The sequence below is a fragment of the Motacilla alba genome, chromosome 1 (genome assembly GCF_015832195.1).
Source record: "Motacilla alba alba isolate MOTALB_02 chromosome 1, Motacilla_alba_V1.0_pri, whole genome shotgun sequence".
Taxonomy (NCBI): Eukaryota; Metazoa; Chordata; class Aves; order Passeriformes; family Motacillidae; genus Motacilla; species Motacilla alba.
The window spans coordinates 39,991,952-40,011,116 of NC_052016.1; the positions used below are offsets into that span (position 1 = coordinate 39,991,952).

General features: G+C 39.4%; 1 protein-coding gene across 19 annotated transcripts in view; it reads right to left on the bottom strand.

The window, feature by feature from the left end:
• TENM4 (teneurin transmembrane protein 4) overlaps window positions 1–19,165 on the bottom strand; it is a 1,547,018-nt gene that overhangs the window by 192,988 nt on the left and 1,334,865 nt on the right. For 15 of the 19 annotated variants that reach the window (XM_038158275.1, XM_038158258.1, XM_038158266.1 and 12 more), the window contains 2 exons: window positions 14,905–15,003; window positions 12,608–12,843 (listed from right to left, as the gene is read on the bottom strand). In XM_038158275.1, coding sequence (XP_038014203.1) covers window positions 12,608–12,843; window positions 14,905–15,003 — 335 coding nt within the window. The remainder of the gene's footprint in view (window positions 1–12,607; window positions 12,844–14,904; window positions 15,004–19,165) is intronic. The other 4 variants (XM_038158362.1, XM_038158369.1, XM_038158398.1 and 1 more) reach the window with 1 other exon arrangement.

The window sequence follows — 19,165 nt, forward strand, 5'->3', positions numbered from 1 at the left end:
GAGACCACTGCTTGTGTTTTAATCCTAAAATCAGCTGAAAACTGCATTAGTGTTATTAGTCACTATGCACATTCTAAAAGCACCAGAGCCCCAGTTGGGCTGTGCTAGTTGATATAAGAAAAATTAACAAAATGACAATCTCAGAATCCCTTGATGTCCAAAGCACAGGTTTAACTTGAGCTTTACTTAGCCTAAGTAAATCTAGTGACTTCAAGAGGATGATGGAGGTGTTTAAAGTTCAGAACAAATTTACACATTTTGTAGATCTGGGCCAGAGTGCTCATCAGCATTGTCAAAACTAAGCTCTAAAGCAGAATCCTATCAGCCTGAGCCTGCTGGAAGAGATATGAAGAAATTTTAACTGTACCAGTGTTCAGGAGTATTTTGTGGTTTTAGCTGCTTTGGGTGCCAAAAGCAAAGGTATGTTTAAAGCAGTCTAGAAATGTTTTAATTTCTTTTCTAGTTTTTCTTTACATATACTAGAAAAACAAACAGTCTTTGGAGAGGGAAAAAAAAATCCCTTTTTTTTTCCTGTACAAAAGCTTGGCAAATGGATACAAATGCACAGTCTGAGAAAGCCGATAAAGTGTGTGACGCAGCGCAATTAACAGCACAATAATTTTTGTGTCTGTCCAGAGACCATGAGCAAAATCCAGCACAATACTTTCAGTTGCTATAAATCAAAATGAAAGGTTCAGATCAGTGTAAAAAGCCCTCTCAATAACAAAACTTAACACAACCTGATGATTTGTTCCCTTGGACTTAGGACTAAATCCAGCATATAGAATAAGGCAAGTGCTAGCAAGTGCAACCCACAGTGTTCTAGAAAGACCCACAGCCATCTTTATATTTAATTTTACTTAAAAAAGCAGTTGCTAAAAAAACCTGAAGTTTGCCAAGTCAAGCACTCAAAAATGAGCAAAGAACAGAATTAAGATTGCTTTTGTGATTTTACATCAGCCCCTGTATGCATATGAACTCTGTAATAGCCTTTAATTCCCTCATCACAGGCTATTTTTTTCCACTGGCCCAATGCTGAGCAGAACAATTGCATAGAAATTACCACTCAACTCTGGCAACTCCAGCATCGTAGCACGTTCAATTGCTTTCTAGGGATGCCATATGTGCAGTCTGCTTGGTAGCAGTAGGAGGGGGTTGGAAAGGGAAGGAACACTCGGCACAGACAATTTTGCTACTGCACTCTAACTAGGTCCCTACTGAGCATGTGTGAACTCAGATTTTCTAGTTTTGTGGCAGCGAGCTTGGGGTGGATCAGAGGTGTGACAAAGTACACACCATTGCTTATTCTACCTAATAAAAAAAAAGAGGCGTCACAATTCTGCATTACTTCAGTACTTCTGCAATATAAATAGAGAACAGCAGTAGATCCAATAGCAGAATTTTGCCTAAATGAGTGCCATGTCACCTGGTGGATCCAGATGCCTACTCTCACATCTATTTAGGCTACAGAATCACAGAATCATTAAAGTTGGAAAAGACCTCTAAGATCATCAAGTCCAGCCACTAACCCAGCACTGACACGTTCACCATTAAACCACATCTCCATCTGCCACATCCATGCGCCTTTTGAACACTTACATGCACAGTGATTTCACCATGGGCAGCCTGTTCCACTTCTTGACAACCCTTTCAATGAAGAAACCTTTCCTAATACCCAATCTAAACCTCCCATGGTGTAACTTACAAACACTTACCCTGGTCCTATCACTGGTTGCCTGGGAGAAGAGGCCGACCCTCACCTGGCTACAATCTCCTTTCAGGGAGTTGTAGAGAGATATAAGGTCCACCTGAGACTCATTTTCTTCAGGCTAAACACCCCCAGCTCCCTCAGCTGCTTCTCATCAGACTTGTGCTCCAGCCTTTCCCCACCTCTGTTGCCTGTCTCTGGACATGTTCCATCCAGCACCTCAATGTCTTTCTTGTAGTGAGGTGCCCAAATGCTCCCTTGTGATAACTTAGGCTGTGATAATTCTGGTTTATCATTAAATACAAATATAACAAAGTGCTTGCTCAGAGACACAAGCACACTGCTTTGCCCCCGCATCCCCAAAGACTAAGTAGATAGCAGTGAATTAAGAAGTACTAAGCAGGGTAACTTGACAATCTGTAACATTTATTTGTTAAAAAGAACTCTACCCATGGCACTGGTGGCGTCAGCCAACACCTTCCAAATTCCTGTGCACTGTTCAGCTAGCAAAGACCAGAGATGGTCTTTGCTTGATGGATAGGTCTATTCTTGATAGATGGCTTGGGTCTGAATATCCATATGAGTTTAACAGTAATGTATCCTTTATGGACCAGTTGGGCACCTAGAATGATTCCACATACATGTTCCACAACCTGGAGTAGCCCATGATACAGTCTGACTGGAGAAGGTATACTAAAATCAATAAATTGTTACTAATCATTAAGATTAATGCTGTTTGCAACATCATTATGCTTAGATTGAAGGATTTTTTTTTTTCAAAAGCCTCAGGAAACTCTTCTGATGCTTGATTTCATTCTAATTTCTCCCATAATTGAAAGGGATTCTCTCCATTGATACTCCAATTAAATCTTCTTTTGAAATACTTAGGGTAAGCATAGCCATAATTTCTGCCAACAGCCTGGTTCTGCTTTGCTTTTTAAAGAGTCTCTTTGCATAATGAAGTGATGCAGCAGTTGTACTGTGCAAGCAAGGTGAGATGCTGCTGCCATTTCACATGCTACCAAATATGAAAACAGCCAATATATCCTGTTCTCATCATCTGCCTAGGCAAGAGCCTCTGAGTGCAATAGGGATACACTTGGAAGTTAAGGTATGATAAAATCAAATGGAGAGGAAGATAGGAAAAGCTGGAGATGATGGGAGAGTTTATAGGCTAGCATTGAAACACAAAGATTCAACAACCTCTATCTATAGAGCACCAGAGCCTACTATCTCAAAGGGAAGTATGGAAGTGGTCCTTTCGGAGCTTTTAAGTTTCAGCATAAACAGTGGCTTGAAATCTCGACAAAAAGGAAAAGAGTGGACTGGACTTTCTGTTCATTATTTTACAGGTCATCAGGATGTTACCTGAGCAGTATACTTAACAACAACACCTCGCCCTATAAAGATGTCTATCTTCTACATAGCTCAACTTTAACTATGGGTAAAAACCTCAGAGAACACACTGCTGCACACATTCCACAGAAATGTATAACCTGGCTGCAAAGAAGGCTTTGAAGCCATCTTTTAATTTATGCCAGAAAACGATGGGAGATAAACACTAAACTATAATCAAGGAGCATTTTTCACTGCCAGTGACATCCTTAATTGAGATTACTCTATGACTAGTTACCCACAAAAACGTTTGGTATTTAAAAACATTGAAAAAAAGCCCGTTACGGGAAACAATTCTTTCTGTCTCCACTTAACTGCAATTAAATTCCATTATTTCACACTAATTAGTATGAAATAAAAACACGGACTCAATGAGAGCTCCTTCCACAAGACATATAAAGATCCGTAAAACTGATTTTTTCAGCATCTGTGTGCAAAGGTCAATCTAAGTCGTGAAATAAAGATTATAGCAGCACATCTGTGCCACTGTCATAAAGACAAGGCCAGCACTTCTGGAGTCAGCCTGCTGTTATTTTCTTTTCTTGGGGCTTAGAGCAACTATAAAACCTCACTAAAAGCACCTGATAAAAGCTTATTGGTTGAGAGCCCATATCTGACCATTTAATAAAACCAGATGGAATTACATTAATCTCTTCTTGCATTAAGGATTCTTAATTTTACGGAAGGATCAGACATCTAAAGGGCCAACTAATGCGTGGTTTCATGGCACACTGATGCAGACTCCCAGATCAGATGGAGCCCGCTGGATGCATAGCCACAACCCACTTTCGACTGGTTAAATAATCAGTTATATTGGTGGTCTGCTTCTGAATGGAAGTCATTCTTCCAGTGATCCCACAATGATGAAAGAGGTTCAGACTTTGACAAAAGGACCTCTTCAATCAGTGTCAAAATAAAACAATAAGCAGAAATAAAAAAACCCGTAATATATAAAAGCCAGAACAATAGGGAAACAGAGAGTAATCTATATAAATCTACAGCCATGGAGAGAGGAAAAAAGAAGCTGAGGACATCAAGAAAAAAATACATGTCTTGAAAAAAACCCACAGAACAATAGAACTTTTTTTTTAAGTGTACTGAAACCTAGCAAAATGAGCAGCAATATTGATGGAGATAGGAAAATTGCTAATAATGTTGTAGTAAAGACTGAAGTGTTCAGTAAGAATTTTTGTTCTAGCTTTTGAAAAAAACCACTACTATAATGCAATCATTTTACAGGAAATAAGTTTTTTCCAGTCCATTAGTAACCAGGAATTATACTGAAGTACATCTATTTAAGGACAAACATTTTTAAATCTGCAGGCTCATTTAACTTGTACCCAGTAAAGAAGGAAGAATCTGACTCACTGATTAATACTGAACCAGCTACCAAGAAATTAGAACAAGATTAATGCTCTACAAATATTTAAGAAGGGAAAAGGACAGGATGCAAGTCACTTGGTTTGGGTAGTCTGATATCTATTACAAACAAAATAATAGAAAGCATAGAATTTAATTGATAGAGAATAAAGAAAGTGAATGCACAGTACCACAGGCCAACCATATTGCTTTTATGAAAAACAGATCTTAAGAAACAGTTACTCATTCTTTGACAAGATTACAGTTTAGTAAGATATTTGATTTAATTTGATGTGATTAAACAAACAAGTATTTTTGAAGGGTATAAAGACATGCATACATGTATTTAAAAACTAACTGAAAGACATTAAAGTTATCACTGCTGGTGAATAATCATCACATGTTACAATTTCTTGTGAAGTTGAACAACTGATAGTTGGTCTGAAATTGCTCAATATTTGCATCAGTGTTATGTAAGTAAACATAAAATCATGGATCACTAAAAACATGTAGCTGACTCAAATACTTCAAGTGAGAAATACAACAATGAGGGCAGAACAGAAAAACAGAAGAGCAGGGCAGCAACTAAGTTTGAATGATTCAAACAAAAAATGTCAGTGGCCAGCCTATATACTTTGGATAATGGACCACAAACTGAGATGGGACACTTGCAACTGGAAAGCAGAGAGAGCAAATGACTTAAGGAGTGAGGACAAGAAGATGCTGTACAACAATATCCTAATGTAACTTTTATAGCTCAGAAAGACCTAATGGGATGCTTACACATATAAGCTGGGAAAAAGCCAGCTGAAGGACGTATGTGACTTACCTGTGTAAAACAGGTGGAGTAAGTAGCTGGAATTTGCTGGGCTTTAATGTGCAAAGAGGTCAGCCTGCACGATGTGGTAGTTAATGGATTTTAACATATTGAAAATTGAGAAAACAGTTTTAAATGAAAATTATGAGAATCCTTAGGCTTCTTCCTGCCTCCAATATACATCAAATTAGTTGAGAAAAGATGTAAACTTGCCCAGTATATTTATCACTGTAGACTCTGAAGAAGTACGAACCACTTTGCAAAGCAAAATTTTGCCACCAAGTTAAGAACATATTGTCATCACATGGAATACCTACATTTTAGTACTTCCCAGTTTCCACAGGTTGGGCAAGTCCGGCAAAATAAGCAGGTCTGCAAAATCTTCTGCTCTACTTTTCCAGTAATATTTTCTTGCAGAAGTGTCTCTCCTTTGAGTCCAGAAAGGGAAAGGAAGCTCTTGAAGCATCTAGAGAGAAAGTCCTATGAAGAGTGGCTGAGGGAGCTGGGGTGTTTATCATGGAGAAAAGGAGACTCAAATGGGGGGGGGGGGGGGCCTTATTGCTCTTTACAGTCACTTGAAAGGAGCTTGGAGCCTGGTGGGGGTCAGCTTCTTTACCCAGGAAGCAAGTCACAGGACAAGAGGACACAGTCTCAAGCTGTGCCAGAGGAGGTGCAGGCTAGACAACAGGAGAATTTCCTCATGGAAAGGGTTGCTAAGCATTGAAATGAACTGCCCAGGGAGGTGGTGGAGTCACCATGACTGAAGGTACTCAAGAAACAACTTGGCATGTCACTTTTTGCTGTAGTTTATTTGACATTGTCATGTTCCATTCAAGGTTGGACACAATGATCTTAGAGGTCTTTTTCAGCCTAAGTGATTCTGTGATTCTTTCAAAAGCATATACATCATTTCTCCAATCACAACAATTTCAAGTTCAGGTTACAAATCTTATTTAGACTGAAACAGTGAATGTTCTTTAATGGAGTTTCTATGACAAGGTTTTTAACACCCATCTGAATGAATTGATCTTCACAAGAATAAATTTAAAGTGGCATCTTGTACCTTTATCACCTTTATTTTCAGGCACAATAGTGGATAAATCACTTGTACTTCCTTCGCTCTAAATCATAAAGCTAAGAGTAGCTGCTCTTCAAACATACACTGGAAAATTCAAAGTAAAAAAAAAAAAAAGATGCACACAATCACCTAATAATACAAAGAGCTCTTGATGACTTTGCAGGTGATAGAAAATAAAAGATCTACATTATAATTCATACTACCATGTACTTAAAAGCTGCAGCAAAAGACAACAAAACAGGCACAAATGTAAGACTGAATGTAACCCACTGTAGTTTTAACTTACACAGAATCCTAGAATACGTTGGGTTGAAAGGGACCTTAAAAAAAAGAAAACCATCTGGTTCCAACCACCCTGCCATGGGCAGGGACACCTTCCACTAGACCGGGTGGTTCAAAGCCCAATCCAACTTGATCTCTTTCAGTGATGGGGCAGCCACATCTCTGGCAACCTGTGCCAGTGCCTCACCACCCTCACAGAAAAATATTTCTTTCTAGTGTCTATCTAAACCAACTCGCTTTCAATTTAAAGCCATGGATTTAATTTTGTGTCTTTCTCTTTTCTCCAATAATTGCTCTCCATGTGTGCATGCATGTTGAAAGGGAGATGGGCCAATGCTAGTAAAGAGGTGAGGCTGAAGGATTTGAGTCACTATTTCATTGTGGAACTGGCCAGGCAAAGTTTATTTTGCCAGATTACCTGAGGCAGCTTTCCTGAGCTCACTGCTACTCCCCAGCCTCTTATAAATGTTACTCACAGCAGCTACCATCACTGGTTCTCTAACACAGTGAAATCTGACTGAGGGAAACATAGAGTCGTGTGACCTTCCCATCCCTCTGCTACAGAAAAAAAAATGCAAAAAAGATTTCTGCAACTCCATGCATTTTTGAGCAGTCAGACAGACACTCAAGTTGATGGCATCTCTCCATGGGATTGAGACTATTTTTATGCCTTAACCTTTCTGAGAAAATTTACAGGGGCAAAATTTGTGGTTTAACAACAAAAAAGATCATTCAAAACTGGACTGAAGGGTTAACATCTGTCATGACTTATATTTTATCTTCAGTCAGGTCAATTTCAGAACCAGGAATTTATAAAAATACATGCAGATTTTTCCAGCTCCTGTTGCAGATGCTGGGCCCAATGCCACTGACTGACTGCATTTGAACCAGGGCTGAAGGAAATGGAGTTGCTGCAGTTTAAGAGGAGCATGTGCACGAGAAGAGAAGGCCCGTATTTCCTAAATGTCAGTGGTATGAAAGGAAGAGCTAGATGTCATCTAAACTGTCCTGCTTAGTGAGGGAGGCACTAATCCTCTTGCCCCACCAATGTTTGTCTGCATTTGGTACAATTACAGCCAGCTTTAATAGAAAAAAACCAAAACCCTACATATTCAAGTTATACTACACAGGAAAAAAATGGTAGTGATGGTTTGTGATGGTTTGTGATGGTGGTCCCCTCTCAACCAGTGTCCTGAAATGCAGTTTCACAAACATTTATAATACACAAAATATATCACTGGTACTACTAAAGCACCCCTTAGACTGGATCTGACACTTTTATTGATTAAGGTTAAAATTAAGTAAATAAGTTTGCAGTTACTGAGTGAACAGACTACAGTGATTTTGTGATGATGTGAAGGAACCCAGAAAGGACCTCAAAGCTCTGTTTGAGGTAACAGATTGACTTCATAACATAAAGGCTTTGCTAGAACAGATTGTTTAGCTCCCATTTCTGCCTTTTATCAAAGAAAAGATGGAAATAGAAAACATTCAAAGATTTTGATTTACAATCCTTGTAAATCAAAAGAACAAATGTCAACAGTAGCAAAATAGAACTTAATCTGGGATCAGAAAATAAACATTAAAGCAGAAAGTGAAAGTAGCCTGTTGGCAGGGTAATAAATTGCTTTATATTTATTTACAACCTTAATATCAAGGTATAAATGTAGTATTGATAGATATGGATCAAGTTTAATAATTAAGCATTAGCAACTTTTATTATTGATCTCCTACTATGTAAACACCATGGTAATTGGTACACTATACATCCACTGCTAACTAATTAGATTTCTAAGAGCTTTGGAGAGCTGCTTTAAATTGGGTTTGCTCCACAGCATCAAAGAATCATACACAAACTGAGCTAAAGTTAGCTTTTGGGGTGATTCTTAGACAATAAAAGAAAGACGCTTTATAAAACACATCATAGTCCTAGCATACTTTTACTGTCAAAGCATTTTGCCTGCAGCAAGCAACACTGTTCTTCAAGTGAAGCTGCATCTGTACAGACTTCAAATGAACACAGAGCTGAAAAGTAGAGAGCTCTGACTCCAATAAAAAGAAATGACTGTTTTGGCTTCATAATATATTTTCCAGCCCTAGCTTTAATCTAAATCAAATGCCCATCTTTCTTGCTGTTCATGCAATGCAACCGCAGCACATGCTTAAGTATAGGAAAATTGCAAGTGCCTAACACCATCAAATTGTACTTCCATTCTAGTCTGGACTCTACATCAGGCAGAGGATAATAACTTCTGTTTAAATAGGCAGAAACTATTCTCCATCACTAATTAATTCAGAAACTGTTCCACAGACCTAGCCAAATAGCTGCTGGGCATGGAGATCTGGACAATCAAACAGGTATTTTTTGTTTCTAAACTTCCTCCCAAGCAGTACAGCAATGTCAGAGACTCTTTACAATGCTCTGCTAGCAGGTCTGGCATCTATAAGGTACAGAAACTGCTGGCAAAGTATTAGCATAGCAGCACACCTCATGGGATTCTCTCTGCATTAGAATCTTACTAGAAAACAGCCCTCCAAGGCAGAACTCAATGCTATACAGACCCCACCAAATCCCAGCAAAAGCCAGGAAAATTTTTCTTGTCTAGCTGTCCATCGAATGGACATTCCTAAAATGGGGAATTCAATTTTAAAGTAATGTCTCTTTAGGAACTCCTGAAACAGCAAATTTGCAGGGCAGTTCTGAGCTGCTCAAGGAGAGGCCTTTGATTTCAATGGTTTCATCACTCCAACGTCGCAGCCCGGATGTGCCCCTGCTTTTCTCCTTGGTGTTCTCACCACACGAGTCAAGCTTCTGTGGAGCTCATGGGATTTGCATAAGCTGTGTGTGTCCAAACCACTGATGGGCACTGTCATCACTGCCTTAATGTGGTGTCTGACTCTTTGAAAAGGGGCAACAAGTCAATCAAAAGCTGTTTAATTCAAATGAAAACCAGCTTCTGGTGTTTAATATACTCTGTTATATTTTGTTGGTCATTATCTCTCCAGACCAGTGACTCAGCCCTGTAAAACCTTCTTCACCTTGATCACAGTGTTGACACTTGATGGCAGCCTTTCAGCTGCCATGGACACCTATTTATGTCTCCTCTCCTCATTTTGAAACAGCCCAGCATGATAAATGAGACTCAGACTGCTAAATGCCATAAAGAGTTACATGAAATAATAGAAACTCCACCTTTTACCCTGAAACAAATGATTTAGCAAGTTCTCCAGGTGAATTTCAAAAAGGAACTGGCTCCAGCAAAAAACTTCAGAAATGACCAGTGCCTTGTCGTTCCCATGCAGCTCTGCCTGCCTCAGATGGGCACCCACCACAGCTATGCCTGAGTGTCTGTCATGCTGGAAGTACTGCCCATAGCAGAGTCTCTTTGGTATGTCTTTAGCTCCACACTTCTACAGACAGGTAAGGTCTGCAGTGGAGGGTTTTTAATATTTAAACAGAAAACTGTGACATTCCTGATGCTGCGAGGAACATCCTGAAGGCCTATATACCACTCTGAAGTGTTTCCATTATCTAAACAGTGTAGAAAAAAACATTAAATGCCAAGCTGCTGCAATGGGACCCAACCTAAAGTCCGTTCACTTGAATGGGAACCTTTTCAATGACCTCAGCTTGCTCTGGAGGATGAAAATGGTCACTAAAATATAACTTCTATTTTAAATAACAAGAGCAGACAGAAAGCAGTCAAGTTCCCAATACTCATAGACTGTTATACAGATTAGACTTTTTACTCATGAGTAAGTTATACCTTACCACTCAGTCCCCATAGCATTGAAAAGAGCAAGGTACTGCTTACATGAGAAAAGATATCTGTAAGAACATGCAACTATGCAAATATGGGGGGGGGGGGGGGGGGGGTGAGGAAAGCCCAAAATTGGAGGAAAAACAGTAATCTGTTTGCAAACAGACCAGGTTACTTGGAATAATAAACAAGTTCCTGTTAAGAATTACATAGTTCATATCAAAATGCAAAATGTCTCACTTTAACTTAGTGAAAGTACATTTTGACTCTCATTCATTTCTTTTCTTTTGGGTTAGGTGATACAATTCTCATCTGCAACTTGACAGGATGTAAAAAATAATTACAAATGAAAAGGTTATTCATAATTTTTAAATGAGTTAATTAGTAAACCCTGCCAGAATCACTCATTACAGTAATTAATAATTGATTATACTTGAAATTAAACACAATTTTTCATCAAAATCTAATTAAATATCTGCCTTTTTTCTCGTTGATCAGAACATTAGGTCTGGTAGAGACAATCTTTGCTAAATATGTTTATGCTGAACTGAACCATCGGATTTGATTTTTAATAATTGGTAGTTCCTTTAGAAATTAGTAATTATGACCCTTAATTACAGTGATTCAACCTGCTCAGCATTCCTGGCACCTTGCCAGCCATCCGTGGTGTCTGGCAAATGCCAGCGAATTCACCTGAATGGAGAGGATAAAAAGGAAGGGAGGACACTCAATGGACCTTCCTTTTAACAACACTAACTGTGGTTTTAAGCAGGAGTGTGATCTTTTGTGAACTCTGAGATACGGTTCTGAGTTGGAGAGCAGCAAACCAAACTCCTCTCCATCTATCAACCAGCACACACCTCCTCCTCCTCCTCCAGAATGAACTGGCACCACTATGCTGAGCTGATGATTCTCCTTTGACACACTGAGATTATGTCCAAACAAACCATGTTCAGGACATAAGGAGAATACCAGACAAATGAGAAAAGCAACTGCAAATGTACATAGCAAATGATGAAAACTGACTGCATATTTCATCAAACTGCTGCCGATTTAATGTTGGTTAATTAATCATTCCTGTTTCTCTTACAGGAAACATAAAAGTGACCAGAGTATGATGCAAGGCAGAAGTGGAAAAGTATCAGTCATTAAAGAAGTGTATATAAAAGGAACACAGTAAAAGCAATCCTTTGTGGTGGTGCTAATCATATTCATGTAAAATGAAAGCAAAATATTTCGATCCAGACTAAGATCTGTAATTCTAACTACAACCTTTTATAGATCATTAGCGTACAGGGAGTCACAGCAAAATCAAAAAGACTCATTTGTGCCATGAAAAATGGGCTTTTTTACCCATGATCACATCTAAAAGTGTCTGACAACTGGAGTTTGCACCACAGACAGTTTAACACAGAAATCTATGAATGGACTTTTTAAACATATCAAACAGAACTGAAGAAAAAGTAATAGTAACATTCCAGCTTTACAGACTTAAAAATACAATTTTCACTTCTAGCAGTTCAATTACTTTTGCAATATACAAAAATAATGCTTTTTTGCAATGAACACTGACAAGCTGCACAAAACAAAGAAATTTGGATCATGTACAGTTAAGAAAAATTCACTGCTTTTCCACCCAAGATGCAAATTTCACCAGCACTACCTACTGTAAAAAGGCCCTGATGAACCACAATCGCAACCAGTCCTTCTCTATCTGCCTGGTCACCCTGTGACCTCCAATATAATTAGTTAAATGTCACTGAAATGGGTGTGTCACCAAATGACAGAATTAAACCACATTTTTGTGTACCAGGATCTTGGGTCTGACCCTGTCCCATCAAAGTCAGCACTGAGGGACCTGGATGTGACTGGGACTGGGACATCCTGTTTTAATGGTATGATTAGAGAAAACCTGGTGGCTTTGGCTCACTCCAGGTACACTTCCCTCTGCAGAATGTTAACAGTCCATGATACTGAAGGGAGTACAACTCTCTCATATGACTCATGTTTTACTGAGCCCTTCTGGCTTTATGACAAGTGTTAAGCTCCCTACCACAACACTGCAACACAAACAAGTCAACAGATGCCTTATTTACCCATCACTTCGTACCACAGTCTTGACCCTCTGTTTCCCAAACATTTGCAGTACGGGAGGGTTTGTAGAGAAATGGAATAAAAGAAAGAAAAACAAACAGCAACAAGCTTACCTATGAAATAGGCCAACAGGATCACCAGCGTGACTGAGATGACAATGGCACTCAGAGCAGCACATTTCCAGTTACAGTACTTATAAGGTTTCTTCAGGTTAAAGGCAGGCCTAGAAAAGGTACTTCTGGGAAGGGGCCTAGGGGGAGGCGAGTACACAGTGCTGGATGTCAGCGGATATCCCGGCGACGTTGTACAAAAAAGGGGAGAAGTGCCTCCAGGTTTGAACAGGAAGTGCCTGAGGGAAGAAAGACCAACAGCAAGTGACTCCTCACACAAATTGATGCTGAGGGAGGCGTGGGGTGGGAGAATGGCGACTGCTGCTAGGACGAGGAAAGCAGCTCCCCACAATGCTGGCTACGGACATGGACAGCATGCACAAAAGAGAAGAATAAAAATCAAAGGCAAGTCACACAGAGTAAAAGAAAACAAAACCAAACAAAAAAATCACAGTGCCAACAATCCCACAGAGAACTCTTCAAGGGCAGGAGTCCCCTCTGTGGAAGAGCTGGCGTTAGAGTGAGATGAAAACCCCAAGCACAGCTACGACAGACTGGTGGCACGGGCAGAACTGGGAGCCTGCTCGCACTCCCACAGAAATGCCCTACGGAGGCTGAAGAGGAGCGGAGATCAGATTAAAGAAGGGAGGGCGTTTATCAATTTATTGATCACTGCATGAGAGCGTTTTTTGTGTGGCATTGGTGAATGGAAATGGGGAAAAAGCTTAAGCCATTCCATAGCACCCAAATTGTCACAGAGGGGAATATTCACACTGTCCCCACCCAGCAAATTTAAGTGTCAGACAATGGCATGGCTAAAAGCATCAAAGTCCTGTGTGTTGCCAGTGGGGAGAGGCACCTGCTACCACAAAGCAGTCCAGTGCACCTTGGATTGAAGGCTACTTTTTAAAAAGTGTGAATTACTGTCAAAGGCAACAGCATTTCCTGTCCAGTGACACATTGGGAGGCACCATATTTTGCCCATTATGACAAACGCAGCCTGAGAGCCAGCCCATGAGCACCTTGGGTGACACTCATGGAAGTCAGCACGAAAAGAACACACTGAAGCCCATGAGTTTCTGAAATGAAATGTCCCAATGGAAATTCTGTCCATGGGAATACTAAATGAGAAACCTGATTTTGGTGGGACATCATGCTGTAAAAGGCATTCAAATTCTGGGAATGAAACCTGGGAAATGGAGTGGACTAATCTACCACCATGCTTCAGTAAAACAAAAATGCAGCTTCTGAGGACTGAGAAACAGCCCCAGTGCCCTTTGCACATTCTGCCATGGCTTATGGGGCCAGATTTGCAGCCAGAGTAAATGCAAACAGCATGGACTCGTGGGAGTCAGTCAGTGGCTAACACCAGATGAAGAGGTGATTCTATTTTCCCCATGAAGTTACTTGTGCAGTCACAGGGGGAAATGTCGCATGCAGAAACACCACACTGAGAAAAGCCACTAATTCATGCAGGAAAATGTAATACATAATTATCCAAAATAGGTGTCTGTAATAATACAGCCATGGTTCTATTGGTACTCTAAGCATGACTGCTGAGCATTAGAGAAAGATTCTTTATTTCTACTAATGCTCTACATTAAAAAATAGATTTTTACAATAAGTCAGATACTATCCCATTTTTGAAAAGCATTTATTTAGATAGAGATGTATCTGTTCTGAGCAAAAGAGGCACCTGCAGTGTTCAAGTACACCAACAAGCTCTTGTGTGAATGATGGCTACCAAATTATGAGCTGCCAAGACAAGATTCAACAGTTTTGCCACCAACTATCAAGTTAAAAGTCCATTATAATTTAAAAGTTACTTGATCAAAATTTGTGTAAAGATGCCTGATTGGGTGATTAAAGTCAAAGGCTTGGCTGACATACACCACTAACAGACACTTGTCAGATAATGTATGTGGAAGACATCAGTTTAACAGTGAAGTATCAGGCTGTCAGCACAATAAAGGTTTCAGATTTTTATGAAAATTAAATTAATTTTGGTTAATATGGGAATTGAAATTGCTGTAGGTACTTCTTACAAATCAAATGACTTTCAAAACAGTAAGGGGATAAAAAGCAAATGGCATGCAGTGGCTCACTAGCATATTAATGAGTTTCCTATTAATATGTACAGGACACAATGCTCCAAGCCCCAGAAATTCATTTTTTAAAGCCATATTGGAAGAGGTCAGCAATGGTGTTGCCCTTAAACATCACTGGTGTGACCAAATGCTTTCATGCAAAGATCATAATGGCTGTACAGTAAACAGGAAGACCACATAAGTGTCACATACCCATCATTGTAAGCACCGTCATGTCGGGAGGAGGTGAGAATGTCCATCTCAATGAGGTTGTCCTGCAATGTCTCTAGGAATGTCTGCTTTGCTATGTTTCTACATACATATGGAAACATGAATGAAGCCAGTGAGTCATGCATATATGAAGTGTGATCTTATAAACCACAATGGTTATAGTGCAGTTGCGCATGGAATTAGAATGATGGACCATATATTTATATGCATAAGATGCTACACATATACATATATAGTTTTTAAAAATGTTCACTTCTTTATATATACACTATATATATGCATATACACACATACAAGCACACACGCCCATGTGCATGTATCAAAAAAGTGGATGTCTTTGTTCATTGAACATTATTTACTGCCAGTGACAGATGAAACCTTCCAAACTCCTGGATCCAAAGGACCAGATTTCCATCCAGCCCAGCTGTAATCTGGTTATACTCCTGCACCTGTGTTACTGTAACTCTGAAAAGGCACAGCACAGTATCTATATCCCACTGTGGCCCATACCTTAGTAGCACCATTGCATCTAATTTTCTTATGGATTTCCAGCAAAAATCTGCCACTCCTTTGCTTTAGTTTCAATTTTGGATTTGTGAACTTTTTAGTTTCCGATTTGATTAATTTATTTTCCTTTGTGGAATAATAACTCATTATATAGAGAGAAATGTAAATTTTCAAAATGTAAATTTTGCTCAATATGAGTATTCCAAATGAAAGTCTCTTGGTGATAAGGAGATATAAGATAGAAACAGGTTAAGCTGTAACCCAAATTCCAACATCAGAGTATTGGCTATAATCTGGATAATACAGGCAATAAGCAAGATACTTAGGGCCTGCACATGCAAATGCTTGGGACTGACACTGCATAAAGCTGCGATATTTTGCAGTATTTGTCCTCCTGGCATGCTCTTTTATGAGTCACATTTTGACCTACAAATGCTAAACTGTTTTGTACTTTTTGAGGAGAATAGCAGGAACATAAAGAATTAACTCAGAGGCACAGCTGGTAACAAACTGTGTCTCACCTTTGGGCTTGTTTCTCAAGACCTGGCAAAAGAGCATTCTTCCCATGTTTTTTAAAATAAAATATAGTCCTGATTTTGCTGATGTCTGTTTTCAGCATCAAAACTGAATCTAAGCCTGAATGTGAATAAATCTTCTGGCAAAAACTAGTAAGAAAACATAACAGCATTGTGACATTTTATCACTTCTGCAGGATTAAGAGCCTAGAGCATGTAAGTGACATGAACTCAAACAAGAATTCCTGTCAAAGAAACTGGATTCAGGTGACATGTTAAACCAAGAGAAACCAGCCCTGTCACATTATACAAACCTTGATTTTGTTTCTTCTAAAATGTTCTCAAACCTAATTTTCATTTCTACTGTCTCTTCTTCCTGCTGCTAATGCCAGCACTGGTTTAGCTCAAGTCTTTGGAGGCCTTTGGGCTGCTTTGACAGAACAGATCTACTCCTTGATCTGAATGAAAGTGAAGTAACTCCTATTCCTAGCTGTGGAGTAAAGTGGATCAACATGCATGAGCTGTGTGCCATAGCACTTGAGACATCAATCCATCCCCAAGTGTTTGTGGCTTCCTCACATTCCTTGGGAATGCAGGAAAGACTGGATGTTGAGTTCAAGGCAAAAGCAGCAGCATGTGTGCATGCACTGAGCATTTAATGGGTAAGAGGCAAGGCACCTAGCAACACACCAATCAATAAAAGTTCTTCGTTAGTTAAAATCCATGTCAAATTGGTTCCATGAATTTCAGTTGTGGATTGTCAATAGAACAGAAGAGGGGAAGGTTACACAATCTCATAATGTATGCATTTGTAACAGACAGGTCGCTGGGTCACCTGAGGGACTGATGCATGACTGTCTTCCTCATGCAAGGCTCACGGAGTCACCTCCCTTGGAGATTACCTGTAAATCGCTGGCTAGTAACAAAACACTCTCCTTTCTCATTAGCAGTAGTAGTGGGAGGAATCTGACCTTACATGATTACCACATGAAATTTCTTGGGAATGGAAGTCTCCTGAAAACTGTTGATTTCTCAACTAAACGTTCATCTAGTTGGCATTTGTTTGCTCCCACAAGGTCTCACGTAAAGGAACAGAAAGGAGGCCACAGAAGGAAGAAGACTGAGGAATAAATATGGGGGGAACTTACCTGGCAGGAGTGACTGCTGAGCAAAGATCTTCTCATCACAACCTTGATAATACATGGCTTTTAAAGCAACAAAAAAAAAGGGAGCAGACAGGAAAAGAAAGAGGAGAAAGGAGAAACAGAGAAAAGGGAGTAAAGGGAAACTAATGAAAAGGAGGGAGAGAAGAGGAGGGGCTCTTCCTCTTGCAACATACAAAATTCTCAAATATGCTTATCCTGTCAGTTGTATATTTGTGTTGCACATCTCTGCTTGCCCTTGCATTACGATTTAGAAATTTCCAGGCAGTAACAAACCAGTCTGAATTCCCAGTTCTGAAAACTGCCTGGAGTCCATGGCAATCAAAATCAAGCCACTTCAAACTGGTTAAATTCTGTAACTGCAGGCACGTTCCACAGCCTGTGACAATCCTAGTTTAAAAGATGCAGCTTTTTTCTTCTTGTGTTCTCTCTCTGTTGACTAATATGGGATTAAAAAAAAAAACAACGGAAACACAGTTCCATTTTTGACATGAGATTACCATAGTCTCCTAGCTCCAAAAACCTTTATTATTGGATTAATGTCTCTTGGTCAGGATTTATATTTCTACATATTGGACATTTTATTCTCCTTAGTAATGGTCTTTTTATTTGGTTCTAAAAATCTTTACAGTGGAGAAGTTGGGGAAGATCAGTCTCATGGAAGAGGCTGAACTGGGCATCCAAGTTTGCTAAAAAGCTCTGAAGCCTGGTCTTTTATGTCTACACAATTCCCACTGAAAGAAATGGAAGACCTCTGCATATCAGAAAGGCTGACTGTCAGAGTGGAAGTTAGTCACAGATACACTGATCGTCTATGCAGCTCAGCCTCCTCTCTTTATGACACCATTATAAGACATTTTATTTTCTTAATGTTGTATCAGTGAAGGAACAGTCAGTAATGTTCATTTGCTGTTGGCACAAAATTACATATTTTCCAACATGCTTGTTGTCAAAAAGAAACACAGGGTGAAATTACACCATTTCAACCAGTGTGTCAAAAGCCTCACCTACAGTCTTGAAATGACCTGTTTTCTACCAAGTTAATAAAATGGTTAGACTGAGGACCAAGTACAAATGTGACTGATCTGTGATGCTAAAGTGAAATCATCAAATGATGCAGAAAGAGCTCTTCATGCAGGTAGACCTCCAACTGCCAGTCTGATTAACAGCAATAATGTGACCAATCCAACCTGCAACAAGAGCAGTCTGCTTCAGATCTTGAAAAATTTTCATCCAAAATGATTTCACAGAGAAGAAATGAGGACAGCCTTTAAGGTTTTGCACTACTAAAACAATGTATTATCTCTTCTATAAAGAATTCACCACCTGGCTAGGAAAAGGCACAGGACTTCCTTTAGAATTATAGAGGATTAAAGAGCTGTAGGAGTAGGGCCTAAGAATTTTTTAATGTAATTTTAATAAGAATGATCACATAAAACTCAATGCTTTGGTATTTGTGCTTGAGAATTACTAACACAATATAATTACTAAAACTGTTGCCAAATCACACTTGCATTATTTATTTATAATTTTGTCCTAATCTTTTGGATCCAGCTTCTTAGTTGAGTCTTTTTAATCAAGCAGTCACAGAGAAATTAATTATCTTTAAATGCCACAAAATGTGATATTGAGGTTGTTTTGGAAGTTTCAGAGGGCCAGCAGATATAGCTCATTCTCAGAAAGACTGACAGATGTGCTCATTTTTAAAAAAACATTCTCTTAGCAGAAGTTTGCAAAACTGGGTACAACTTGTCCCATGATACGGCTACATCTATTGCTGCCTCTCAATGAGATTCCCACAGGCAGTGATGTGAAAAATTTGGACCCCGTCTCAGTTTTCAGTTATTCTATGATTTTTGCTGTCTAAAATCTTGTTGGTTTGAGACAGATAGACAAAGACAGTTGAGCAAGGGCATCATGTTTTAGGCTTGGAAGACTCCCCTGCAGACTGAAAAAGACACCATGTATGGGAGCTAATGACTCCAGCATCCCCAGTGGCTGCTCAGTAGCAAAGGCAATAGTGAAGCAAAACCTCTGGAGAAAGCACCTGGGACTGCA